Source organism: Linderina pennispora (assembly GCF_002104995.1).
Source record: "Linderina pennispora strain ATCC 12442 chromosome Unknown DL89scaffold_1, whole genome shotgun sequence".
In the NCBI taxonomy this organism is placed as follows: domain Eukaryota; kingdom Fungi; phylum Kickxellomycota; class Kickxellomycetes; order Kickxellales; family Kickxellaceae; genus Linderina; species Linderina pennispora.
The window spans coordinates 328164-354911 of NW_024468249.1; the positions used below are offsets into that span (position 1 = coordinate 328164).

General features: G+C 54.9%; 7 protein-coding genes across 7 annotated transcripts; 4 read left to right on the top strand and 3 right to left on the bottom strand.

Annotated features, from left to right (window-relative positions):
- Positions 1 to 1779: 1779 nt before the first annotated feature.
- Positions 1780 to 12914, bottom strand: DL89DRAFT_299083 (fatty acid synthase; the record flags this gene model as incomplete). The annotated part of the gene is made up of 3 exons (XM_040890801.1): positions 12035 to 12914; positions 3954 to 11947; positions 1780 to 3927 (listed from the first exon to the last, which is right to left on the bottom strand). The coding sequence occupies exons 1-3, from the start codon at positions 12765 to 12767 to the stop codon at positions 1780 to 1782; spliced, it is 10875 nt and encodes a 3624-aa protein (XP_040746903.1). The 5' UTR covers positions 12768 to 12914.
- Positions 12915 to 14675: 1761 nt separating this feature from the next.
- DL89DRAFT_273543 (PMT-domain-containing protein) lies at positions 14676 to 16838 on the top strand (the record flags this gene model as incomplete). Its single annotated transcript, XM_040889076.1, has 1 exon — positions 14676 to 16838. One exon carries the CDS (start codon positions 14676 to 14678, stop codon positions 16836 to 16838), a length of 2163 nt encoding a protein of 720 aa, XP_040746904.1.
- Positions 16839 to 16945: 107 nt separating this feature from the next.
- DL89DRAFT_2760 (uncharacterized protein) lies at positions 16946 to 19357 on the top strand. Its single transcript, XM_040889380.1, has 4 exons — positions 16946 to 17080; positions 17135 to 17214; positions 17291 to 18088; positions 18296 to 19357. The coding sequence occupies exons 1-4, from the start codon at positions 17052 to 17054 to the stop codon at positions 19258 to 19260; spliced, it is 1872 nt and encodes a 623-aa protein (XP_040746905.1). The 5' UTR covers positions 16946 to 17051; the 3' UTR covers positions 19261 to 19357.
- Positions 19358 to 19453: 96 nt separating this feature from the next.
- Positions 19454 to 20654, bottom strand: DL89DRAFT_289428 (uncharacterized protein; the record flags this gene model as incomplete). Its single annotated transcript, XM_040889957.1, has 3 exons — positions 19454 to 20236; positions 20271 to 20440; positions 20567 to 20654. 3 exons carry the CDS (start codon positions 20652 to 20654, stop codon positions 19454 to 19456), a joined length of 1041 nt encoding a protein of 346 aa, XP_040746906.1.
- A 558-nt stretch (positions 20655 to 21212) lies between these two features.
- Positions 21213 to 23716, bottom strand: DL89DRAFT_263727 (WD40 repeat-like protein). The gene has a single exon (XM_040885956.1). It carries the CDS (start codon positions 23662 to 23664, stop codon positions 21247 to 21249), a length of 2418 nt encoding a protein of 805 aa, XP_040746907.1. The 5' UTR covers positions 23665 to 23716; the 3' UTR covers positions 21213 to 21246.
- A 405-nt stretch (positions 23717 to 24121) lies between these two features.
- DL89DRAFT_263728 (transcription elongation factor SPT4) lies at positions 24122 to 24701 on the top strand. The gene is made up of 2 exons (XM_040885957.1): positions 24122 to 24417; positions 24506 to 24701. Exons 1-2 carry the CDS (start codon positions 24264 to 24266, stop codon positions 24625 to 24627), a joined length of 276 nt encoding a protein of 91 aa, XP_040746908.1. The 5' UTR covers positions 24122 to 24263; the 3' UTR covers positions 24628 to 24701.
- A 179-nt stretch (positions 24702 to 24880) lies between these two features.
- On the top strand, positions 24881 to 26673 carry DL89DRAFT_276972 (PLP-dependent transferase; the record flags this gene model as incomplete). The annotated part of the gene is given in 5 exon segments (XM_040889409.1): positions 24881 to 25166; positions 25272 to 25629; positions 25649 to 25719; positions 25816 to 25898; positions 25918 to 26673. 5 exon segments carry the CDS (start codon positions 25025 to 25027, stop codon positions 26671 to 26673), a joined length of 1410 nt encoding a protein of 469 aa, XP_040746909.1. The 5' UTR covers positions 24881 to 25024.
- Between the last annotated feature and the right edge of the window lie 75 nt (positions 26674 to 26748).

The following is a 26748-nucleotide window of genomic DNA, read 5'->3' on the forward strand; positions in this document are numbered from 1 at the left end:
GCAGCAACTGCAGCAGTAGCGGCTGATTCACTTGCTGCTGCATCGGCAGCAGCAGCAGACACTGTTGCAGCACTTAACAATGCATATGCACCAGCACCCCCAGTCTGTGCACATGACCCGGTCCAAGGGATCACACAACCTGTGTGGGATGTGTGGGGCCGGGTCGCAGATCTAACATCAAAGCCATTTAAGGCGCATGGTGATAGAAAATTCCACGGAATGGCGACAACAGATGGTGTAACGATATGCATTTTGTTGCAAGACAAGATATTCAAGGCTGATGGTGCAGTAGATGCTGATGGTGCAGGAGGCGATGCTGCGGGAGGCGATGCTGCAGGAGGCGATGCTGCGGGAGGCAATTCTGTGGGAGGCGATGCTACAGGCGATGCTACAGGCGATGTTGCAGGAGGTGATGCTGTGGGAGGCAATACTATAGCTGACTGTCGCTATATCCACCAGATCCCACAGCCAGAGCTGCAGAATCTGAAAGGTCGCTGTGTATTCATCGATCCAGGTCGGGGCGATTTGCTATACATGATGCACGAAAATAGCAGCAATGGGAAAGAGGGTGAAAAAATGCTCTACCGCTACACACGGCAGCAGCGCAATAAGGAGCTCAAGCTGCGCCACTATGACAGGATTCGTCGGGCTACAAAGGATCAAGTCCCAGAAGATGCTGTCCGCAGAGCAGAGGCAGAGCTTTCCAAGCACTGCTGCCGGACCCTTAGCCCAGCAAAATTCCGTGCCTACGTTGCTACCCGTGCATCTGTGCGGTGTGTCCTAGCACCGTTTTATGCCAACACGATGACAGCGCGAAGGTTACCAGAGCAGCAGCCCACTAAGTCAAACAAGCAGCACCAAAGGCGCTGGAAGGCCCATCCAGGTGTCAGTACCAGTCCCAAGGTGTACCCGCTTCACCGCAAGCTGCGCCTTGATTCATTCATGAACCAGGCCCGTGCAGACCACAGGCTTGCCGCGAAACTCTGGAGCAAGTTAGGTCCAGATCCGGTGCTGATCATGGGCAATTGGAGTGCGCCGATGGCCCGACACCATGCGCCGATTCGTGGCAAGGGATGGCGCGACAAGTTCAAGCATCATGGCTTTGAAGTCTATCTGATCGACGAATTCCAGACATCGTCGATGTGCCCGTTCTGCTGCGAAAAGTCGCTGCAGACATTCCGGCATGTTCCCAATCCGCGGCCCTACCAGAGATCGAAGAACCCAACTGTGAAGTGCCATGGCCTTCTCCGCTGTACAAGCGAGTCATGTAAGCGGGCCATGGCACAATACAGGCGGGCCTATTCGTCTCGACTCTTGAACCGCGATCTTGCAGCAGTTCTAAACTTCAGACTCGTTTTCCAGTCACTCTGTGGTTCAGGCGATATTCCTGAACGGTTCCGTCGCTTTACAGCCATTGCTGCCGATGCTTCTGGCACCACCCTGGCAACAAAGAACCCGCGCAAGAGGCGTGCAGCAGCAGGCGATTCTGCTGCCAGCAGCAGCGAGCCAGCGCTGAAGCGCCTACGCTGAGCAGGCCACCAAGGTGGGAGATGTCCATGATCGACATTGCACCAACAACCATCCGACACGTTCAAATGACCGGTTCGCCGTGATGCCCTTATCGACGTGTCAACCCATGCTGACTAGCAGCCGAGCTCGCATCGCGAGCAGAGCAATTCTGGTATGATCTTTCATGTACCAATGCGCAAGCTATTTATTTGGAAGTAGTGCGTTTTAGCTGGGAGTATCCTACTAATATCGAAGGACTAGGTGAGTGGTTTAGAACCTGTACTGCTTGGTTTTCGAGTCAAGTTTGGCCCTTACACCAGGATCCAGGAACACAGATGCCTCCTGCTCCTGTGAGAACGGGGGCTCCTCCTTTGCCTGGAAATATGTGTGGTTTCCAAGAAGTGCTCCCTGCCAGTAGCGGGTCGATCTCTTCATGCGCTCATCGACTTTAGTTGTGTACTCGACCAGCTCCTCCTTTGAAAGTGTTGCGAATAGGTAGTCCGGATGAACGATAAGCCCCGCTCCATTGGACTGGCTGAATCCAAACGACGTGAACAGCGCGGCCTTGATAGCTGGCGCACGAATAGTCTTGCTCAGGTATACAAGGTGTTCGTGCTGCTCCAGCTCGTCATCGATATTATCCGCGTTCCTATTCCCCGGAATGAGTCCTGTTGTCATTGACTGAAGAATGCCATGCATTGAACAAATCGTTGCTGGAGCCTTTTTATGACCTATAAGCCACTTTTGGCAAACCACAGGAACCGGAAGACCAGGCGTGCGTCCAACGTGCTTCAAGAGCATGTTCACAATGTTCGACTCGTTTACATCATTCAACTTTGTCGATGTTCCGTGGAATGACGCCAGCCCAATATCATCTGCACCAAGACCCCATGTCGCTAGTGCAGCACGAAGGAGCGAGATGGACTCACCCATTTTGTAAAAGTCGTTGCCCCATGTTGTCTTGGCTATCTTTTTCATCTTGTTCGCCACGCTGGTACTGCTGATGTGATCTAATGCAGCCAGCTGTGCGTCACGCATCTGCCTCCTATAATGGATATCAAGCAGTTGCAAGTCTGACGGGGTAGGACTCTCTTTTCCAATCGACAGTATTCCTTGGCCTGGAGCAGTGGGGTTACGTGTTGACTTGTCGGTGGCAGTGGCAGACATTGCCAAAATTCCATAGATAGGTGCTCCAATTTTAAGTGCTGCAGACGCGGACATGAGAACAGCCATCCCCGAGCCATAGCTATCGGCAAACCCGCTTCTGGTAGACGTGCAGGGCCGTGAAATTTCCTGAGGAGCTCTCCCCTTTCTTAGCTCATCTCTGGCACTTGCTGTGGCACTGATCATATTGAACTCATATGTAGTATCATTCGCGAACCCTTCTCCTGCACCAGCGATCATGACATCCGCTTTACCCTGGACAATTGACTCCGCGGCAAGATCTAGTGCAATGGCTGAGGTAGCACATGCGCCAACAGTCGGCTTTAATGGGCCTGATGCCGAGAACAGAAGCGTATTGAGCCATGCGCTCATATTATTGATGGTGCTCTCAACCATCATTCCCGAGCCCACTTTCTTCTCTAGATACTTGTCGCGTATGACGCCAACAAGATTTTTCGCCCCACCAAAGCAAGATCCGACTGAATGCCCGACCTTTGAGACATGGAAGTACTGGTAGAGCTCATACGGATCTGTAATGCCAGATCTGACGAGCGCCTCCATCATAGCAATAAGGGTGTAGTGGTTAATATCATCCATTTTCAGCGCAAGATCCCCAGGTATTCCCAGCCGAACTGGGTCCCACCCAGTCGGTATTTGAGAAAGAACAGTGTGTCCGATTTCAACTGCTTTTGGCACATGGATTACAGCGCCTTTAAGGAGTCTGACCGACCACGTTCCATCAGGGTTCTCCCACGTGTCAACTTTCTCGCCAGAAATCTGCTTGAAATGGACAGCTTCCTCAGCACTGGTCTCAAATGGAGGCATATCCTGATCGATCTGAAGCTCGCGCATGAAGGACTTCATATTCACCGCATCCTCTCCCCAAACTTCAGGTTCAGCAACACGAATGCCGGTATGTTCCAAGATATATGACTCGTACTTAGCCTTGACATTCATGTCATGCACTGGCTCCTGTGTCTTTGCGTCAACCCAGCCAATGTAATGGGTACCTATCCCCGGATGGTCGCCAGAGAACCTCTTGATCAGCCCCATCATCCATGCCAGCTCAATGCAGCCTTCCATCGAGAACATACCATATGCCTCCTGTTCCCAGCGCAAGGCTGCATTCCCAAATGGTCCAACTTCACCGAATCCTGTCACAACCACAATCTTATCCAAGTCAACCATGCCCTCCAGGTATCTTAGGTGTTCGAGTTGTTCATGTGACTTTACAAGTGGCGCGTCTATTCTGTGCTGGGCCGAGGCACAGTTTGGCTCACATGCGTCATTTTTGCCCAACCTTCCTGTTTCTCAACAGAATACGATGTGCAGACATCCAGATAGGTGGCTCTTCTTAGGCTAGCAGCTTTTACTAGTTTCAGGCGTCGCGCTGATAGCTCCCTGCTCACTGTCTCAATAGAATATGACCCTCCATTGAAGTTGCCAAACACAGGATTGTTGTGCGCTGCCTCTTCCATCCCTTGTGATAGCAGGCAAAGTATGTTGAATGACATTTCCTCACGAGAGAACGTACGCATCCCCATTTCCTCCATAGTTTCAAACATATTTGCACTTCCAGACGTCAGCCTCGTGCTACGGGTCCACCCGATTACACCACCAGTGATTGAAATGTACTCTGACCATGGTTCGGTATGCCAGCGGGCATACAGCGTGTGTAATGCAGCCTTTGTTTCGCCGTACATTCCGTCATTGCCCATTACTCCTTGATTAGACGAATGTGGTAAAATAAGCAGCGATGGAAGAAGAGAATTCCCTGTCTTTATTTTAGCCGCCTTAACCTGTCCTATTATCCGGAACAAGTTTGTCAATAGAATGCGAATCGTTAACTCAGAGTGGGAGTCGATGCTCCCTGCATCTTTGCCATGATCTGGGAACACAGCAAATGGAGCAATATAGTCCAGATCCCAGTCAAGGCCATCCTTATTGTAGATATACTGGATGAGAGCCTCTATATCACATGATGATGCCTGGTTGAAGGGGACAAGAACCAGCTCAGATCCGCGGGAACCAAACTTCCGGTACATCTCTTCGAAGAATCGGATTGACGACAGGGAATAATTGGACGTTGTAGCAACCACTTTGGCTCCACCAGATAGCAAGCCCTCAACCAAACCTGAGCCAATGGATCCCTTTCCACACCCGGTAACCAGTGCACACCTGCCTTCAAATGATATACCATTCACTGCTGCATCCTCCATTGAAGCAAAGTATGCGTCAGAAATCTCCTTGCTATATGTCCAGGCGTTTCCAGCCTGCCGACCGTACATATACAGCAGAGGTAGCCCATCCTTGCTGGCACATTTCATCTGTTGAACGTAGTCACCTATCGATTGCTCCCCCTCTCTGGGAAACTCACAGCTGTCGATATCACCTCTGAACGTGATCTCTGTATGAGGACGCAGTGGGGTCGAAAGCTCTTTGTAGACTGGAGGCACATTTTCTGACTCCCTACACGCTGCATAGATAATCTCCGTTTGCTTCAGTGCACGTTGAGCATATGGGCAAGGGTCTGCTTTGAGAGTCCCAATAAATGCCTGTAGCATTGAGAGCAGTCCAGGGTTGGACCGGTTCTTGAGCATATGAACACGTTTCATATACGTAGCACAGTCCATGCCTGGTTCCTCTCCGCCCAAAATGCCAGAGACCCATTCAAACACGTCCTGGCGGGCCCAATTCCAGTACGAGTTAAAATGGCGAGCCTTGTTTGCGTCGAATAGTGTGTTGGCCTTATCTATCAATTCACTACCAAACTCATGCATGATGCCATCTATTCGCGATTCTAGGACTGCAACTTTTAATTGGAGCTCTTCAGCTGATCTAGCCCCTTGGCGCATATCGAGTCCTGCATGTCTGGCGAGTGCTTCTATCTGCTCAAGGACGAGCCTCCTGTGGGCATTTTGTGCTTTGTCGAATTCAGCACTGTTAATAGCAACGGATGGTGAATTTGTGTTCCTGTTTTCACCACCGCGCAACAGTGCTGTCAATGACAGCCCCGCGTGGTCTGCATACATCTGGGCTGCTGACTCCAACCAAGCTTTAGCTGCTTCCTCATCCGCAAGTCGGGTGAGGGGCTCCATTGTAACCGACAATAATAGCAGAGCATCCTGTCTACGCGGACCTAGCCTGTATTTGTTTCTCAAATACGAACGAGCAACTGATTGTTTGAACCCACTTGGGAACTTTCCGGCAAACACCTTATTGACTAGTGCCTGGGAGTGCTTGCCAAGAGAAGTCGTTGAGGTTCCAAGGATTTTGGCAAGCTCCTCCAAGGGTCGGTCCTCTGCATGTCCAGGTAGGCCATTGTCAAACTCCTTCTGAAAGTCCCCAAAAAGCTCATTTTGTATCGTGGACTTTCCAGTAACAAGCTCCTTAATCGACTTGTTAGGATACACTTCGGATACAGCTATAGAAAGTTTTTGAGATATCACTGCCCTTATAACATCAACAATTGGAATTGGCACATCATCAACCGAGGTCATAGCAGCTGACTGGATTGTATGCAAGGCTGCTTGCTCGTCCACAGTGGGGCTAGAGGCCTCGGATGATCCCTCTTGCTTAGTTGGTTTGCTGCCTGAAGTCTGAGGTGGTGCCACTGATAAGAAGTCAGCAGGTACACTGGCCTCTTCCCGAGCAGCTAAATGATATACCTCAGCCCTATCTTGGGCTGCATGTCGAATAGATACTATATCCTTGGACCAGCTGCTAGCCTCCAAAGTCTGTGCTGCCATACGACACAGCGTAGGCTTCGGACCAATCTCAATGAGGCGTTCTACTGAGCACTTGTTGAAGACTGAATCTTGGGTCTCAATCCAATTTACTGACGAGGCAAACTGGAAAGATAGCAGTTCAATAAGAAGAGCTCGTGCAATATGTTCCAAGTTGTTTGGTGGATCGTCGCTACATGTGTCCCATCGTTGAAGAATACCTTCAAGGACTAGTGAGCGAGTGAGGGCATAGACACTCTCGATATATTCCTTTGTGGTCTCAAATGGCTGCCCAGTCAGTTTTGGTATATACTTCCCACACAGCAGTATGCCAAGCTTTTGTATATGCGTGATTTTTCGGTCAAGCACTCTGCGGAAAGTATCAACACTTGACAGCAATATGCTAGAGTGCGAGGGAACATCAATTCCAGGAATGCTGATTATTGCTCTACCATTCTCGAGTAGATGTGCAGTTGGATACTCAGCTAGAACATCGGCGATAATGTTTGGCAGCGCATCATCTCCTTTATCTGCAAGCTTATTATGCCCTGCTGAGAGTCTATCTAGAGTCTCACACATGATATTCAAACTCTCAATATGCCCTGTAACAATGTACTGTTGTCCGCGGACGTTGTAGTTGATAACTTCTAGGAGCTGTTGCTTCCGCTCACGAATATAGTCAACAATTAGGAGTAGTTGAACCTCGCTGAAGCCAGTTACAACACGCTTAGGGTTGACAGATACCATCGCATACTGGGAGCAGCCATTGGCATCCCGATCTACTGATGTATGGAGCAAAAGCCCGCGATAGAGAGCAATATCGACCGCATCCTCGACAGAAACAATCTCAGCAATTGCAGCAAGTGACCCAATCTCGCCAAGCGAATGGCCAGCGACAATGGCATCATCCTGGATAAGACCATGAGCACGCATGTCTGCAGCTTGAGCCAGCGACATCACCGTCTGTATCGGCTGTGTAAACAGTGTCGCATTGAGCAGGCCATTTGCATAGCGGTGCGTGTATGATTTCGATGACTGAGTGATTCCGGGAATCAGTTGCTCTATCTTGCCGTCATATTCACGTACCAAAGAGAGGTAGTTTGTACGAATTGGTGTGCCCTTCTTGCCACCGAGTTTAACCAAGTACTCGCTCGGGTTCTCCTGGACTATTTTCAGTAGTGAGACACCATAGTGCTTCAACATGTGTCTGTCAGCTCGGTCCCACACATCTCTGGCAGCTGTGGATGACATGTATAGATCCATCCCCATGCCAACAAACTGCGACCCCTGGCCAGTAAACACATATGCAGTCTTTGCCTGGGCAACCTCAGCTGTGAGCGTCAGCACTGTTTCCCCATTCTGGTTTACAGTCTTGCCATCGATAACCATGTGTCCGCTGTTCATTCCTGTGTGAGCCAGTTCTACCCGAAGTTTGTCGTTTGGATAGACCTTTCCAACAAACTGGACGCTGTATGAGCGCATGCGCCGAGGGTCGTTATCTGCAACAACACGTTCAACAATAGCGCGGGATGCGGCTGATGACCACATGCCATGGCAAATCATTTCCGATTCTCCGATATATGCTGCAACATACGGATTTGTGTGCAGCATGTTCTGATCTCCAGAAACGTGGGCAAATTCGCAGTTTTCTGACGGCGCCTTCGCAGTCATGATGTCAGAAGCTTCTGCACACTGGATCGGTAAGCCACAGTGCTCAAAGCGCACTGAACCAATGTCATTTTGTATATTCTGGCTGATATATTCGATGACCGGGTTGCCATATGAATTTACAGTTTCATAATAAACATCGGCAACATGTTCGGCCTCCCTATATGGTTTCAGGCGATATACGGGTCCATAGGTTTTGATCTTGGAATACAGATCTTTGGATTTGAACTGATAGTGCGAGTAAAGCCTAAACTCCAGCATATCTCCGCAGGCGATTTTGAATGGCTCAGGAGATTCCATGGACACAAACCATTCTTTGGATTCAAGTAATGCCGCCTTCTCATCGGATGTGATTAACATGCGTCGCGCGGGTTCATCCATTGATCGGAACATTTGGTTGCATGCTGAATACTGGCCACGTATGGCAATAACATCTTCAGATGTAGCAGTGAGGATTCCTTCGCGCCAAAACCTCGAAATGAATGTCAGCTTATGGCCAATGTCGATATTCTCCAATGCAGAGAGACTCACGCCGTAGTCTATAGTTTCTCCAGCTCGCAGTGGCAATGCGCCTGCTGCATATTTTGTACTGTGGCTCAAGTGAATGATCCCGAGGAGACCTCTATGCAGAGGGGGAGTGGTCAGGACAGACGCCAGCTGGCTAATCCCGATGCTGAAGAATATGTCCATTGGGGCCAGCTGTAGCTCGTCGGCCGCCATTTTGTAATACTTTGACGTGATGTGAGCACTAGAACAGTACTTCTGAACAAACTCTTGGCTGATGGTGAATGATTTGAGCGCACGAGCCGAGAAGTGCTGTTCTACGTCAGCGCGGTTTATGTTGCTAGGCTCGTCTGCAAGGCCATGCACACGCAGATAAATATCGCGGAATGATAAATCCCGGCCCTCAACGTCCTCAGCAACAAGTACTGCAGGTTTGGATGGCATGTAGATGTACGGGAACCGAATCTCAAACTGCTCCTCGCCAATCCGATGGTAAATAATCATCAGAATAATCTTCTCATCATGGAGCTGTATGCGAATGTCCAATAGCCCAGTTGGTCCATGGATATCGAGCTTGACCGGCCTATCGCCAGCAAGGACCACCTCCGCTGTCTGCCCTGCCATCGGCTGCAGAACCTGCCTTATTGGATTTGCAGCGTACAGTGATTTGCGAACCACCACTGGCGATGTGAGAAGTGCACGAAACCAGCTCTGAGTAGGACCAGCCAGTGCCTCCAGCCATACATCAGGATCTGGAAGCAGTGCTGCATCAGTTGGGAGCTTGTATGTGCGGCTTGACTCATCAACAGCCACTGCAACCGAGGTAGGGAGCGATACTGGAAAAGGCTCTGGTGCAAGGTACTCGCAAGGACGGACTAGAGATGCATCCTTATCGAAACTGCACATGCTAAGCTTTTCCGTTAGCCCGGTGTAAACACGGTCGAGTATATCCTTGACCGGTTCGTTGACTGTGGTGGCATACTTCGCAGACACAGGGCCCAAGGCAATAACAGTGCGCTGGACATCTCTGTCAACAACTGTATCCAAATCCTCAGCCTGTGAATACATGTCCTTTGTCATCCAAACATGCAGGTCGGCGTCGAGGATAGGAATGAATGGAACTGGCTTGGCCCCAGAGCGCTTGCAAAGCCAGACCAGATACTGAACATCCTCAAGCGCAATAAGGACCCGGCTTATCTCTGGGTAGCTCTTGTCCACCAACTTGATAATGGTTAGTGGCTCCTGGAGTTGAATGTAGCGTTGGAACATGCGTGGACTTTCTGCTCCAGATACTCGGTCCTCGACCCTAGAAACGAATTCCCCAAACAGCCTTCCATACGACACATCCAACCACCTGGACTTGTCTGCGACGTACATCAGTTCCACGAGTCGATTGAGTACTTCCAGGTACGTCATCTCTTCCAGATCAACCACCCGCCCGTCGGATTTCTTGCCAAACCATGGCCGCGCACAGTCAATATTGAGCCGCTTAATGATATGATCCTTGTTTGCCATGATTGTCGGCAGCTGGTCAGCATATGGCTTCGTGAAGACCATGTCGTTCAACTCTCTGAGAGCCAGCGCAGCTCGAGTAGCTAGAAGGTGGACATGTTCTCCAAAATCGGACAAGGTTGATATCACTCCGCCAGCATTGCCAGTATATGATGACTCCCACTCGCTGTCCTCAACGCCAGTGGCTGCCGCAATGAGCTCCTTTGCTTCCAGAGATATGGCACTCTCTTTTGCAGTGAGGACACACGACGCTAACAATACTCCATCAACAGGCATAGGCGCATATCCAAACTGGACACTCCACTGGCCGGAGAGATATGGCAGAATGCTATCGGCGTCGCCGAACCCTGACCCAACGACCAGGATGGTGTTTGGCAGTGCCCGGATCTTGCTGTAGGTCTCCAGAATTGGCCTGTGGAAGTCTTCACACGAATGGTGGCCACCACCGCGACCGCCAGTCCACTGGATAATGACAGGAAAGTCGGGGTTTGTCCTGGCGATCGCAAGTGTCTGGAGAATTGTAGCCACTGACCCGGGCTTGAAGGCAACATGCTTTATGCCTGCATTGCGCAAGTTTGCGATTATACTGTTGGCAACGTCAACTGAGGGAACACCACCGCCAATGCAGAGCCCTGTGATCGGCACTCCTTCCCGCCGCATACGCAGGATACTGGGATACTGGAACGCCCACTGCTTCTGATTCATGTAGACCGTGTTGACCGCGAATCCGCTACCAGATTCAAGGAGGTTGACCAAATTCCCAACCTTCTTACTGAACAACCTCTCGTTAAACATCCCGCCACCAGCAAGCTCGACATAGTACCCGGCATTGCTGATAGCTGCAACAAAGTGCTCGTTGGACGTAGTCGGGGTCATCCCTGCAACCATCACAGGCGGGAGTCCAAGAGTGAGGGACATGCGGGTGCAAATATGAAGCCGACCGTCATGTGCGGTGCGAACAAGGCGTGGACCGAAAGCGCTCTGCCAGTTTGGTGCCAAGAAGACGTCGGATATATTCCGCTTGAACAAATCGGCCTTAGACCCCATGCGAAACTTAGTGTTAGCAATAAGCGAGCTGGTGCTGATGACGGTTTTGCCGTAGCCATCCAGAATGTCTCTGGTGTATTTCCCAAAGATGCTGAAGCCACCTGGACTGAAGTCAATGATAAACGCGGTATCAGTGCTGTTGACTGCTGCCGGCCAGTTAACACGGTTCATAGCCAGACTGTCAATCAAGAACCGAGTGAGATCAGCTTCATCACGAAGGTCGTGCCCATCATCTCCACCATTGACTTGGATACGAAGAGCACTGGCATCGAAAGCCCACCCCTTGGAAGCCGCACATTCGTACCCCGCTGGTGCGTAATCCCTTACGTGCTCACAGTGAGTTGGCACCGTCATTGCAAGTGGGCTAACGGCAGCAGCAGGCTTGCGTTGTGAGAATTGGATGCGCGACTGACTCTGTGTTGGGAGGACGCTGTGCTTGTTAATAAGCTTTGCAAAGCAGGCGATGACATTCGGGTGGCCAGCAACGACAAAATCAGAGCGGCTGTTGATTAGGGCCAGGCTAACCCTTGATTCTCTGTCCGTGCGATCTTCATTGAATACAGAAATTAGTGACTCTAGCGTTTCTTGGGCCAGACCACGAACTGAGATCATTATTGCCAATGAGCCAGCAGTTTGCAGCAGCGAAGATCCCGATATGTTGATGCCTGAAATGCTCGAAGACCAATTCTGTTGACCAATCGAAGGCAGCATAAGGAGAATACCAAGGGCGTTCTCGGTGGCAGCATAGAATGATGCCTCGTCAGTCACGGAAGCAAAGGCAGCAGCCATTGGTAGGCCCTGGCTGTGTCCGATTGCAACTATAGAAGGAGAAATGAATGGCTAGTAACGGCGAACACTGGCATTGTTGCATACACTGGAGCCAGTTATGAATGATGTGCGCTTACCATTAAAGCGTGAGACGAGGTCGCCAGGGCTCATATTGAGTGTCTTATACAAGACAGCCACATGCATCGCCTGAATCAGTCCTAGCATGGGCGTATTGACTGGTGCAGTCAGCAGATACTTGGCGTCAGGCATTGCGTCGGGAGAAGCAAGCCAGCCAGCAATGTCCAGTGGACGTGAATGGGCTTTCGCCAATAGGGGGTCAGCGGATTCGCGCTTGAGGAAGTCAGACATATGAGCGACAAAGTCTGACAGCAGCGGGCCATAAACATCGAGAAGCCATGCTGCTTCGTCAACGTAGCTGTCTGCTCCGCCCTGCCCACCAAACATGGCAGCAAGTTTTATGCCTGGGTCTGAAAAGATAGCAGGAGCAGAGACCTCAGGCAGCAACTGACGCATCTCAAGGGTGTTCCAGACCGAGTAATACCCCTTCATGACGGTTCGCGCTTGCTCAAAGGACAGGCTCAGCTGCTGGACCACAGCATGGATGTTCTCGTTGGCGCAAAATCCTTGGTGGAAGTGAAGAAATACAGCGACGGCAACATCGGGATTACAGGAGCTGCAGTACGTCAAAAAGAGTGCGACGAGTTCGATTTCCGTGGAAACAGCAGGAGGACCGCCATCCAGAAAAGACGTGGCGAGCTCCTTGGCGACAAGGAAGTTGTCCCCAGGAATGGGGATGCTGGTTGACACCCCGCCATGTGCGAGTACAACCTTGCAGGTAAACAGGTTCATTCTGCGGGACAAGTTGAAGCGGGTTCAGAGAGAGTTAATTCTTGAGTGGTTGAGGTGTGCAATGTTTGCAAGAAAAGTGAGATAGGGAACCAACGTTGCATGGCAAGTGAGCAGGTTTATACACAATTTTGACAAGCTGCATACACGTAAAATGGTGTTGCAAAGCTGGCCAAATGGTCAGTGGTCCTTCAAGTGTGTGAAAGTTCTCAAGGGCGTTGGTGGGGCATGACTGTGACATCATACAGGCAATTTCACAGAAATATCGCCTCCATTGTATCCTTCCTTTCCCAGGCCAGAAAAGCCGCCTATGACAGGAGGGTCTCTTCAAATTGGGAGATTGTGTACATGCAGGAGGGAACAAAGAGAAAGTGCGTGTATGGGCAAGGTGCGGAAAATGGCTGTTGGCATCACAACTCCCTACAATGCTCTCCAGGCCACTGCAAGAATCACATAGTGCCTTTTCACACATAAAATATATTCAAAAGTGAAATGCTGGAGGGTTTGCATATTTAGACCAGGTCTATGTTTGGATAATAGAGACCCACTGCTGAGTATTTAGTTCTCTTAGGGCAGTTGTGTGAACTGGGCTTCCAAATTGCATTTTGAAAGCTGTGACAAAGCCTGACACCATGGAGTGGTATATAATCATATTGAAGACGATGGCATACCTACATTATCACCAAAGTTATGATGCATAAGAATGCGCGCATAAGAAGGTATATATGTATATCGGTTCAAATATATAACGAAAGCGATACTAAAAGATCTGACGAAAAACAAAGAGGTATTACGCATGCTTGGGGAACAGCAGCAGGTGGTCGTTTATGCTGAGTGTGCTCTTGACACTGGCGTCATCCCCCTTCTTGTCGCAGAAGAGCAGCAAAAATATCGAATTTGGCTTTCTAAACTGTTTCCTTGGCCGCATCCTCGCCATCAGCCTTGGTGATCTGCTTCAGCAAGGCAGGGGAGATGTTCAGGGCGGGCAGGCGCAGGGTTGTGGTCTTGGTGGCCAGCTCACCGAGCACCTCTGTGAAGCGTGGCAGACAGATCTGGGGCATTGGCAGCCAGAGCGCTAAAGCGTTTAGCAAGTCCGATACATCAAGAGCAATGTCGTTGGTGCAAGGAACATTGGTACCACTGGCAGCCATATTCGCCAGGATGAGCCTACAGACTGTAGGATGGGCGAATAGGTCGTAGAGGATCGGGTTTAGTGGTTGTGGGGTTAGCAGCTGCTGTTTTAAAATAAAGCGCACATACATGTCGCTTCGACTTTTTTGGGAGTACAATGGCGAGGGGGGATAAGAATGCGAGTGCTGCGGTCTACTGTTTCTGGAGTACCCTACTTTCAATGTGCCTATTTCAAGCATCAATGGTTCTCACTGCTGCAAGGCAGACCGCCAAGCCGGGGCATGCGGAGATCGGCCAGCTGGGTGCGGGGTAGCAAACAACCCTTGGCTCGCACCTTGATTGCCTCCTTGCGCGATGCTAACCATATCGTGCGGGGGAGGCGATGTGCGAATCGCATGTGCTCTAAAAGTGGGTCTATTTCCAGCACCTATGCTCAACGCTTTTTTGTCATCTCGCTCCAGACGCGATTTCACATTTTCCTTTCTCTTTTCCCTAAACACATTTCCCTTTCTAACGAGTGCTTGCTCTATTTCACGATTGAATGGACAGATGGAGCCGCACCATTTAAAACAGCGAGGTCGGCACCAGTCGCACGAACCAGCGACGGCATCGGTGCTCCCCTCTTATTCCAACGACGACAGCGTGCCGTATGGGCGGGATCGCATGCCAGCAGAAGGATTCGACGCGTATGTATCTGACAGCAAGGTGCACAGCAAGCACAAGGCGTTCAGCACGGCTTATGCAGCGGCAGCGCCGTCCAGTAGCCAGGGCAGCGACAGGATGGCGGTACAGATCGGCGACCTGCACTTGTTCAGTCTGCGTGACGGGGTTCCTGGGCTTTTGCGCAGCAAGGACGCGGCCATAGTGTTTCTGCTCACGCTGGCGTCGCTGTTCACCCGGCTGTACCAGATCGGGCGGCGACCAAACGTAACGTGGGACGAGGCCCACTTTGGCAAGTTCGGCGCGTACTACATAAACCACACGTTCTACCACGACGTGCACCCGCCGCTGGCAAAGATGATGGTGGCCCTGGCTGAGGTCATTGCTGGCCACAACGGCACGTTCCGGTTCAGCTCGGGAAAGAAGTACCCCGAGTACGTCGACTACACGCTGATGCGAGCGCAGATCGCCATGTATGGTGTTGCGCTGGTGCCGCTGGCATTCCTGACATGCATACAGTTCAGGCTGAGCCGGCCCATGGCAACGCTGGCTGCGGTGTTTGTATTGTTTGACAATGCGCTATGTGTGATGAGCCGGTTTATCCTGCTGGACGAGCCGCTGCTGTTTTTCACGGCCCTGACGCTGTGGAGCGCATCCAACTTCCAGAACCGCAACAAGCACGGGCCGCCGTACACGCGCGCGTGGTGGAGCTGGCTGGGCATGACGGGGTTCTCGCTTGGCTGCGTGATGAGCTCAAAGTGGGTCGGCCTGTTCTGTGTCATCATGGTCGGCATTGCCACTGCTGAGGATTTGGTGCGCAAATACTGCGACATGATGCCGTGGCGCGAGTACGGAAGGCATTGGGTGGCCCGGGCGCTGTGCCTGATCCTGATTCCGCTGCTGGTGTACACGCTCACGTTCTGGATCCACTTCAAGGTTCTGTACAAGGCTGGCTCAGGCGACTTTAAGATGCCAGCCAACTTCCAGGCCAACCTGAAGGGCAACATGCTAAACAGCCAGCCGTACGACATTGCCTACGGTGCGCTGGTGGATATCCGCGCTGTGTACAATGGCCCTGGCCTGCTTCACTCACACGTGCACCAGTACCCCAAGGGCTCCCGACAGCAGCAGGTTACGTGCTTCCCCCACCGCGACTCCAACAACGTGTGGCAGCTGCGGCGACCGGCAGGGTCACCAGCCAATTACACGATCGATCCGATTGATTTTGTGCAGGACGGCGATATCATTCAGCTGACGCACAACCTGACTGGCGCGACGATCCGCGCGTCCAAGGGCATCCTAGCGCCGTTGACCGTCAGCCACTATGAGGTGGCGGCAGAGAACATCACCCACGCGACAGATGTTGGGCTGACCAACTGGAAGATCGAGGTTGTCAAGCAGAAGGCGAGCCGGGCTGGCAAGCGGATCCATGCGATGACAACGGTGTTCCGGCTGCGGCACGAAGACACTGGCTGCATCATGCGTGTGGGCGGGCGCAAGCTGCCCGAGTGGGGCTGGCACCAGTCCGAGGTGACGTGTCTGCCCGACAGCACGCGCAAGAAGAACGTGAGGAGCAACGATGTGCTGTGGTACATTGAGCACAACACCAACACGCGGCTGGCCAAGGACGATCTGTCCAAGTACGTGAGCAGCAACTTCATCGTCGACATGGTGACGCTGAATATCGAGATGGGCAAGACCAACAATGCGCTGTCGCCGGACCGCGACAAGTACAACTCGCTGGAGAGCGACCCGTGGTCGTGGCCGCTGCTGACATTCCCGATGCGCATGGTCGGGTGGGGCAACAAGACGATAAAGTACTACGAGATCGGCAACCCGATCCTGTGGTGGGCGTCGGCGCTTGTGTGCTTCCTGTATCCGTTCCGGCTCCTGTACTTTGTTCTGCGGTGGCAGCGGCAGTGCAACGACTGGCCGCGCAACGGGTTCCGCGAGTTCTGGGACAACAGCAAGTTCCTGTGGGGCGGGTGGGCGCTGCACTACATTCCGTTCTTCTTGATGGGCCGTGTCACGTACATCCACCACTACTTGCCGGCGCTGTACTTTGCGCTGCTGCAGCTGGCGTTTGACATTGACTTTGCGCTGAAGCGCTGGCGGCGTGGTCGCTATCTGACTGTGGCGGCGTGGGGCATTGGTGCAGCTGTGTTTGTCGTGTTTTTGTACTTTGCACCGTTCACCTTTGGGTGGAACAAGCCCATGAAGGAGCTGGCTGGGCGCCGGTGGCTCAAGACGTGGAACATCTACGAGGACATGTATGACATGTAGACGCCTGTTTTACTGTTGTTTTAAAAAGACCAGAATTCGTCAAACCAGAAAAATAGTGCTCTTGGCAACAAAACCCCCACTCCCAGGGCTTGCTTGGGCACAGTCATGTGGACTGCGAGCGCTGGCATTATTCTCCGGCTCCCTTTCACTCCAAGACACCACCTTTTTTCGATACCTTAATAGCTCCTGCGCAAGGAGAATTTCAGTCTGGAAATGAGCGACCTCTTCGATGTTCTTGACCCGTGGGGCAACTCGAACGGTAGCAGCACTGGCGGTGGTGGCGGCAGCGGCGGCAGCGGCGGCAACAGCACGGTAAATTCCGGGCTTGGTGCCGGACTGCCGGGCATGTCAGCCACCTCCATCCGCAATTGCCTTGGTGAGTAGCAGCGGCAAATCCCTCGAGAACAGCGTGTAAACAGCACCTGGCGCACTAAATTACGTATGCATTGTAGACAATGTCGTTCTGCCGCCCATATACACGATGGCATACTCTGCGACGATGAAAGCCGGCGGTGGGGCGATTACGCGTGACGCTCTGCAACAGCTGCTGAGCATGACGGACATTCCGCGCGAGAGCATCAGCCGCATTCTGATGACAGCGGAGCCGAGCGGCGGCGGGGGCATTCTGACGCAGCGGGACTTCAACCTGGCGCTGGCAATGGCGGCGATGGCGCAGAAGAACATGTCGCCGACGCTCGAATCCGTGGCCTTCCACAAGGACGACCTTCCATTGCCCGACATCTCCGGGCTGCAGGAGTTTGCGGCAAAGGCGGCTGGTGCGGTCAGCGGAGTGGCAGCTGGTGCAGCGTTCCCAGACGATTCTGGCGACCCCTGGTCGTCAGTGACCAAGACAAAGGCGGCTGCTGTTGGCACAGCGACTGCAGCGATTGGGGCGGTGTCGGTTTCGGATTCGGCAGTGGCGGGCTCGGATGGCGCGGCGGTGAAGAAGGAGCGGTCGGCGGAGAGCAATGGGCGGGCGAGCGTTAGCAGCGCGAATACCGGGGCGGTTAGTGTGCCGACGATTAACATGGAGGCAGTGCAGTGGCAGCTGGACCTGGAGGATGTCAAGATCCAGGAGTCGGCAGAGAAGGGCGGGCTGGTGTTCAAGCACACAAACTACGAGGTGTCGACGCGCAGCTTTGGAGCGATGGTGGTGAGACGGTACAATGACTTCTTCTGGATCTCCAACTACCTCGTCAAGCGCTACCCGTACCGGATACTGCCAAACATTCCGCCCAAGGGCTTTCCAGGTAAAGTCACCGAAAACCATGATGTGTTGCTGCCTGTTTTGTATATACGCGAACTATGTCTTGTTGCTCACACACGTTGCCCCCTCACTCCAAACATCCAGATTTTTTAAACCCCTTGTATCCCCGCCTTTCTCTTTTGAACGACATTAACCCGCCTTTGTTGGTTTACTATTACGTGGCTCCCGCTAGTGGACCGGCAATTTTTAGACAACCGGATAAAGGGTCTGACGCGTTTTGCGTGTGCAATCCAGCGCACGCCGTTCCTGAGCCGCGACCCATTGGTGATCCAGTTTTTCAGCAACACCGACGAGTTCTCGCGGATCGTCAAGATTGGCAATTTCGACCAGGACGCGGAGCAGTTCGACGCCAAGGACGAGGCCGGCAACACGCCGCTGTCGGAGGTTAACCAGACGTACCAGTCCTTCGAGGACTACTACCAGCGCATAATGCGCGACGAGGAGCGCTGCCGCACGCAAATCACGGCCTTGGAGAAGATCGCGCGCTACAAGCAGGCGATCGGCGACGAACTCTATGCATACAGCGACACACTGCGCACCCGCAACATGCCGGGCGAGAGCCGCACCGGCGACCCGCAGTTCCACCGACACACTGCGGGCAAGCGCCGGCTCGACAGCAACCTGAACGAGCTGTCGATGAACTTTGGCGACGCGTCGTTGCTTGAAAAGTCCGAGGGCGAGGTCATCAAGACCATCTCGGCGGAGCACCTGCGGAGGCTGTATGATATTGTGGTGGCGATGAAGCTTCTGATGGATAGGCTGCGGCTGGCCGACCGCCGCAAGGAGATCCAGCGCGTCAATGAGCGCGCCGAGGTCAGCCAGAAGGCGCTTGATGCGATGACGGGCAGGTCGCCGAGCGGGTCGGGCACTGCCACGCCGGTGTCGTTTGACAGAGCAGCGGCCGAGCGGCTCGAGCGCACGCTGCAGGAGGACATGAATGAGCTGAGTCGACTCGAGGGCGAGCAGAGGTGCGTGGAGGTGCGGTTCTACCAGGAGCTGGCAAAGTACAGGTGCTACGACAGCTTTTTGCAGACGCTGTATCACCGCATGGTCGAGGAGCAGATCAAGCACCACACGCTGGCGCTGAATGCGTGGAAGCAGGCGATTCTGACAGCCGATGACTTGCCGGCGAACCCGATGGACTTTATTTCGTGAGACGGTTTGCAGCAGCAAAACTTTTTTTTTTACTTTAACCGAATACAAATCGCACTTTTCGAGGACATTCCGCAGCCCCACTCCCCTGCCAGCGAAAGGCAAGAGGCCCGAATGCCTACGCTTTACATCGGAGGTTTACTATGTGCAAAGGAAACGCCCAAGCGCAGTGCAAGGAGCAGCTCCACATGGCCATCTATGTGTGTATTGTGCTGGCGGTATCCAGCACGCCTCCTCCATGCTTGTTGGGCGTGGCCAGGTACGAGCTCATAGTCCGCGTGGTCGAGGTCTGGCTGACAGCAGAGGCCTGCAGAGCAGTATCGAGCGAGGTGGACGATGCATTGCGCTCGTTGTTTGACAACAAGCTGACCGACGAATCGCGGGCAGCTCCCGACATGTACAGCTGGTTGGCGGAAGGCGAGTCCGCCAGGGCATTCGGCGACGCACCGGGCTTAACCAGCTTGAGCACGAACACAGGCTCCTCGCCCGCATCCTTGAGCTGCTGGAACAGACGCAGCGGCCGCTCATCCAGGTTCAGCCTGCGCTCGATCTTCTTCCCCTTCCCCTGGCTCTTCCCGTACTGAATACACAGCGTGTAGTTCTGCCAGTCGTCGTCAATATGGTACTTCTTCAGTGCATGCGGCAGCACGCGGCTGCACGGATCGTCGATGGATATGCGGAAGCTCTTGTACGACTCGTTCTCCCGCTGCAATGCGTTGTCGCCGTAGACGCGAATATGCGGCGTCACGGGCGTCTGCGCCTGCGGACTCGCATTCTGCGGCGACGCCGGCGCCGGTGTCGCCAAATTCAGCGTCTTCGGCTTCGTCGTGTCGGCCAATGCCGGCAGCGGCTTCGCCAGCACGTTCGCACGGAACACGCGCTGCAGGTCGCTCCGCATGTTCGTCAGCTCACTGGTCAGGTAGTATATGTCGTCCATCATGCGTGACACCTCCTGCTCGATCTGCTGCCGCGGGCGGCGCTGCGCCGAGGTGCGCACCGAGTCGGGCTCCAACGTCCACGGTCTGCGGCACGTAGCTATCGGTCGTTATTGGGATGTCATGCTGCAGCTTCAGGAAATATATGGACTTTAGCACTAGTATGCGTTTGCCCAGCGCTCGGATGCCCAGGTCCTTTAGCGACTCGTGGTCCAGGTTGACCAGCACCTGGCCATCAATTTCGTTGTCTACAAGCAGAAATCAGATGACGGGGAGGGTCAGTAGGCATGTTGGGAGGGGGTACATGGAAGTAATGCTGAAGAGGGGGACTCTTTGGTCCAGCAGTAGGCTGGCGAGAACGGCCAGGTGCTTACCTTTCAGAGCAGTGTCGTAACCGGGGAAGCCGTTCTGGCTGAACCAGCGGACCACGCGCTGGGTATCCCAATTCAATACTGGCTCCATTTGAAGTAAGCGGCTCTGCGAAAGAAAAAAGAATATGTAAAAAGCGGTTGAATTGAAATTGCTGCAGGAAAGAAGAACAAGAAGTGCAGCCTGGGAGGTGCATCGCTGAGGCAAAGCCTGTGTGACTGGAACACAAGCGCCACTTGCAGCAGAAAACTCAGCTACAAAACAAGGCTTGGGCGATGCAAATCAGAGAAATAGAAGGCGAAGCCTGTTTCGCCTAGCCACCAGGCCGCCCACCGCTTGGCAGATGGGCCAGCCAGCCAAACCCAGCACGCAGTCGGGCCAGAGACAAGCATTCACACGTAGCACTGTGCACATAGCCGGCACTGGATGTAGCAGGTCTAGGTTTAAAGAAACCCTGAAGCCTGAGCCTATAACAGAAGACTGGAGCGAGAGGCTAGCGCTTGGTAGTAGCTATTGCAAGGGAAGGGGTCAATCAGAATAGATGCGTGGCTGGTTTAGGGTAGTGCTGTGTGGAGGATGCTGGAGGGAACCTCGGTTGCTACACTAGCACTGCCGCTGCCTTCCTGGACTGGAATATGTGCTTTCTTTGGGATTGTGTTTTAGGGAAATAAAAAGATAGTCGGTTTTACTGGCCGTAGCGGCGGCGGTGGTAGGCAGACGGCAGAGCAGCAGCAACGTCGATCCAGGGCCGCTCGACCACCACCATGGCGTCGTCGGCTAGGAACTCGGCGGCCATCAGGCTCTGGTAGCGCTGCGTCATGCGGAAGTTGTTCGGCTGCCGCACATCAATGCCGGCCTCACGCAGACGCGCCACCACCGTCTCCTCCCAGTCGCGCTCCAGCGCATCGGCGCGCTCCTCCATCGACAGCTCGGCCGGCAGCTTGGCCACGCGCTTCGCGTGCTGGCGCTCGAGCCGGCGGCGGGCCACGTCCTTCTCCTCGACCACGCGGGAAATGATCTCCTGCTCAATCTGCTTGCGCTTGTGGATGTTCAGCAGAGTCTCGCGCGGGCCGGGGGCCTGCGACAGGTCGATGCGCGTGATATGGGTGGTGGCCCAGGCATAGACGCACTGCGGCTCGGCTGGGTTCACCAGGAAGCCCGCAATGCAGCAGTCCTGCTCGCGGAACGGCCGCGGGATGTGGGCGTCCGAGTACTGCTGCGACCAGGGCGTCAGACGCTGCGCGTGGGCGTCCCAGGCGTAGATGCGGTTGTCGCTGGTAGCCAGCAGCACGTGGTTGGCCAGGCTGAACCCCAAAGCCGTCACGCACGCGCTGCCCTGGCCCAGCCGCGGCACCACCAGCTGCTGCGAGCCGTCCAGCCGCGACACAGCTACGGTGCCCGCGGTGTCGGCAGTGGCCACCAGGGTGTCGTCACGTGAGACCGCCATATGCACAATCGTGCGCAGCGGCGCCAGAGCCCCCGCCTGCTTGCGCGCGCGGCCCGCATGCGTCGGCACACCGTCATCGCACAGCGCATCAGCCGCAGTCTCGGCCTCAGTGCAGCGGTGAGCGCACAGCCGGCGCTCGGTCACCGTGCGGCCCTGCTGCCACTGCGACACATCCACCACCACCACGTACGCGTCAGCCGTCGCCAGCACCACACGCGACTCGTCCGACGTGAACCGCGCCTGCACCACGCCGCGGTTCGCCGACTCGGCCGGCACAAAGTCAGCAGGCGGGAAGCAGCGCACACGCTTGACGCGGACGCGGTCGCTGCCAGGCTGCAGACCGGCCACGTGGAACAGCTTGGGGCCGACGGCATCGGACGCCAGGATGAACTGGCCCGAGGCCGAGATCGCGCTGCACGTGAGCGACGTGCGAGTCTTGACGTCCATGCGCAGCAGATCGGCGGGCGTTGGCGCTGCAACCGCCGTGCCGCTCTCCATCTGCTCGGCCAGCGCCGGAGCCAGCGGTGCAGCCTGGCCCAGCGCCCACACCTTGAGCTGGGCGCCCTGGCGCTGCAGCACCAGTCCAGCCTGGGGAGCCACGCTGGCCACGGTGCTGAGCGGCGGGAAGCACGGCTGGCGGTGCGGCGCACGGTCGGGGAAGCTGCGGGCCCGCATGGCCGTCACCTGCGTGTCGACACCGCCCGACGCCAGCAGATTGACACCCTTGCTCGTCTCCAGCGCCAGCGCCCGCACGTCGTGCGTGTGGTACCGCCGGAACCCCGTCAGCTGCCACTTGCGCGGCGCCATCGACGTCGTGTTTGTGGCCTCGGCCCCACCCACGAACAGCCGGAACTGCGTGATCTTCGGATCAACGCCCGACGCAAACACCGTATGGCCCGCACGGTCCACTGCCAGGCTGAGCACGTCGGCGCCCAGGGCCTTGAAGTCCTGCTGCACCACCCGCATCGCCGCATCCCAGAACATCACGTGGCCGCGCGAGTCCCCCGACACAACTGTGCCGTCGCGCAGCACTGCCACCGCCCACACCAGCGTCGCCTCCGCCCCTTCCTTGGGCACCGTCATGCGCGTGGCCACGTGTCCGTCCGCACCCCACACCCGCACCGATCCGTCCGCCGATCCCGTCACCACCGTCGCGTCATCTGCCCCCCACGCCACTGCCAGGATGCGGCTGCGCACCCGGTCGTAGCACCGCACGTACGCCAGCTCCCCGCCTGCGATGTCGAAGATCCGGATATGTCCGTCCTCCGTGCCCACCGCCAGCTGCGTCTGCGCGTTGTTCACTGCCATGCACCACACTGCTCCGCCATACGAGTCCACTGCGCGTCGCGGCGTCAGCGTTGCCAGGTCCCACTCCACAATCACCGCATTCAGTCCCGCCGAGAACAGCCGCGGGCTGCTGCTGCGCAGCCGCTCCCGCTCCCGCGCCTGCTCTTCCTTCGTGTCAAACAGCTCCATATCGTCTTGCGTCAGCTCCGTCTGGTGTGCCCACGCCAGTGTCTCCAGCGAGCCGTTCACCACTCCCGGGATCGTCTTCTCGTACACCAGGTTGCGCTTCACCCGCCACAGCTCAATGTCGCCGTTGCCCCGCCCAACTGCCAGCAGCGGCCACTTCCATGTCCGCGGTGTGAACTCCATCGCATTGATTGCCTGCGGCACGTAGTCTGTGAACCGACACCGGTGGACCTGCATTGCAATTTGTAATATGTATGTGCCGTCTATTATATAAAGTGTGGAAGCAAAAACCTGCACAGGAGAGGAAGAAAACTGTTTTTCAATAAAAAAAAACCGATCCAGCTACTGAGGAAAAAAATTGAGCTCAAATTTTTTTAGTGATCAAGCCGGCTCTGATCACCATCTGCTGCCACGATCTATGTTCTACACATTGCCTTCACACCTTCTCGCATACACCCCACATGTGCTGATCGTGTCCATTCGCCCCCTCCCCCAGCCAGCAGGCCTGTATGCAATCCACGCCATGAAGTGCCAGCCACAAATGGCTACACCGCAGTCAACACACGCTCTTGATCACCGCACCCACAGCCCATTCTCCCACAACACCCACCCGTCCGCCCATCGCATCGAAATATACAGCCAGTGATGCCACCCCGGGCACAGGACACCTCTCCCTCTTCCAATACCTTCGATATCTTCCTTCACAATGGCCTCCATCGTTCCCCAGGACAAACGCCAGCTGCGCGCCTGCCTCATCTGCGGCCTTCGTCAAAAACCAGCACATGTTCCGCGACCGCGGCTGCGACAACTGCGAAACCTACATCAAAATGCGCGGCCACCCCGACACGGTAACCGACTGCACCAGCAGCACATTCGACGGCTGCGTCGCCCTCTTCAAGCCCGACGCCAGCTGGGTCGCAAAGTTCTCGCACATCAGTAAGTTCCCGTGCCCCTGTGACCTTCACACATGCAGCCTAGTGCACATATGACTAATTCCTACTGCCTTTGTTTGCGATTGCTGTAGACAGCTTTGTCCCTGGGGTCTACGCCGCCCATGTCACGGGCCGCATCCCCGAGTACATTGAAGACAAACTGGCCCAGCGCGGATTCACATACCACCCGCGCGACGGCTCCGCTGAGGACTAGTCTCAACACCGCTATAATCTCCCAATATATCGCTTTTATTCAAAAGAGGCACGCTTGCACGTACCTGTGCCCGGAATAAAGGAGCGTGCTGCTCTGCATTTCAGCTGCTGCTGCATATCCCGAAAACTGCTGGCAATGATCGCCTGATCGCTACTCAATTAAAACCACCTCTAATCCACTGCTTGCCCCACTTGCTTCTTGGAACACGACAGCAGCACACTCGCCTTGTCCAAAAGCAGCGCAGCGGGCTTCTCCCAACTCCGCACTCCTTATAAACACCCCTTACTCCCTCCCACGCGGCCCACACCTCCCACCCCACGTCTCTTTCTCGTTCTCTCACAGAACCCTCTAATTTGATACTCCTCTCCCACTGCCAAAAGCCATCGACACAGCAACCATGACGCAGGTCCTCAGCACTCTGAGCAAGGTCGACTGGCGGTCAATGGCTGTCTACACCGCCAACAACCCCAAGCAGGCTTTCATCAACGTGGTCCTCGCCTACTACGCCCTGCGCCAAGTCCTAGCGCCTCGGCAAGCGCGTAACCATCTACGGCATTCGCAGCACCTTCTCGGCCATGTTCCGCGAAATCGCCGGCGCCTCTCCTGCGCCACATCCGCCGGGCCCCTGGCACCTGGCATCGTAGTGCAGCGCAACATCGAGGCTATCGCCCGCGATATCGAAAAGGGCATGATCGCAGACATCCCCGGCGAGTCGCGGTACCTGACGATCCCCGAATCTGGCATGGCCGACGACCAGATCCTAGCGGTGCTGGAGCGCCGGCAGCACGAGGCCGGCATTGAGTGGGAGAAGGGCCGTGCGTCGGGCGCTGTCTACCATGGCGGCGAGGATATGGTTAAGCTGACAAACCAGGCCTACGGCATGTTCAATCTGTCCAACCCGCTGCACCCGGGAGTGTTCCCGGGCCTGCGCCGCATCGAGGCCGAGGTCGTGCAGATGGTGCTGGATCTGTACAATGGCGACGGCTGCTGCGGAACCACCACGTCGGGCGGCACTGGAGAGCATCATCATGGCGGTGCGTGCGCACCTGGTGTGGGCGCGCGAGGAGCGCGGAATCACTGATCCCGAACATTGTCGTGCCTGTGACCATCCATGCCGCCTTCGATAAGGCTGCCGAGTACTTCCGCATCGGCATTACCCACGTGCCCGTCGACCCAACCACCGGCCAGGCCGATCCTGCGCATCCATGCGTCGCGCCATCGACTCCAACACAATCATGATCGCCGGCTCCTCCGCCAACTACCCGCACGGCGTCGCCTGACGATCTCAAGGCAATGAGTGAGATGGCCATTAAATACAAGATCGGGTTCCATGTCGATAGCTGTCTCGGCAGCTTCATCATGCCGTTCCTCAAGGAGGCCGGCTTCCCCGAGGTCCCGTGCGACTTCCGCCTGCCCGGCGTCACCTCGATCTCCTGCGACACCCACAAGTACGGGTTCGCTCCCAAGGGCACCTCCGTGGTCATGTACCGCAACGAGCATATCCGCCGCTACCAGTACTTTTCCATCGCCACCTGGCCTGGCGGCATCTACGCCTCGCCCACGATCGCTGGCTCCCGCTGCGGCGCCGTCATTGCCGGTGCCTGGGCCGCCCTCACCAAGATGGGCAAGGACGGATACCTCCAGCAGTGCAAGGAGATTGTTGGCTGCCGCGTCAAGATCCAGAACGCCATTGAGCAGATCCCTGAGCTCTACATTATCGGCAACCCCGTGTCCTCTGTCGTCGCGTTTTCGGCACACGAGCCAGTTGGCATCTTTGGCGTCCTCGATGAAATGAAGAAGCGCGGCTGGGACCTCAGCCCCCTGCAGTACCCTGCAGCCCTGCATCTGGCCTGCACCCGCCTGACCGTGCCTGTCGCCGACGAGTTTATCCGTGATCTGACGGACTCTGTTGCCACTGTCAAGGCAAACCCAGACAACTACAAGAAGGGATCGCAGGCCCTCTACGGCTTTGCCTCGACGGTGCCTGACTCGTCGTTGGTCGACGAGATCGCCTACCGCTTTATCGACACCCTGTACAAGGCATAAGCTTAGCTTTTAGCCCTTTTTCAACACAAGAAATACCACTATTTGTTAGACAGCAAGCCTTTGGCCATCCTTCAT

Excerpts from the sequence above, each read along its gene's own strand:
- DL89DRAFT_263728 (XM_040885957.1), top strand. The coding sequence starts at position 24,264 with ATGTTCCGCGACCGCGGCTGCGACAACTGCGAAACCTACATCAAAATG. Across the intron at positions 24,418-24,505 it reads CGCAAAGTTCTCGCACATCA|ACAGCTTTGTCCCTGGGGTC; the intron begins GTAAGTTCCCGT and ends CGATTGCTGTAG.
- DL89DRAFT_2760 (XM_040889380.1), top strand. The coding sequence starts at position 17,052 with ATGAGCGACCTCTTCGATGTTCTTGACCC. Across the intron at positions 17,081-17,134 it reads CTCTTCGATGTTCTTGACCC|CGGCGGCAACAGCACGGTAA; the intron begins GTGGGGCAACTC and ends CAGCGGCGGCAG. Across the intron at positions 17,215-17,290 it reads CTCCATCCGCAATTGCCTTG|ACAATGTCGTTCTGCCGCCC; the intron begins GTGAGTAGCAGC and ends TATGCATTGTAG.
- DL89DRAFT_263727 (XM_040885956.1), bottom strand. The coding sequence starts at position 23,664 with ATGGAGTTCACACCGCGGACATGGAAGTGGCCGCTGCTGGCAGTTGGG.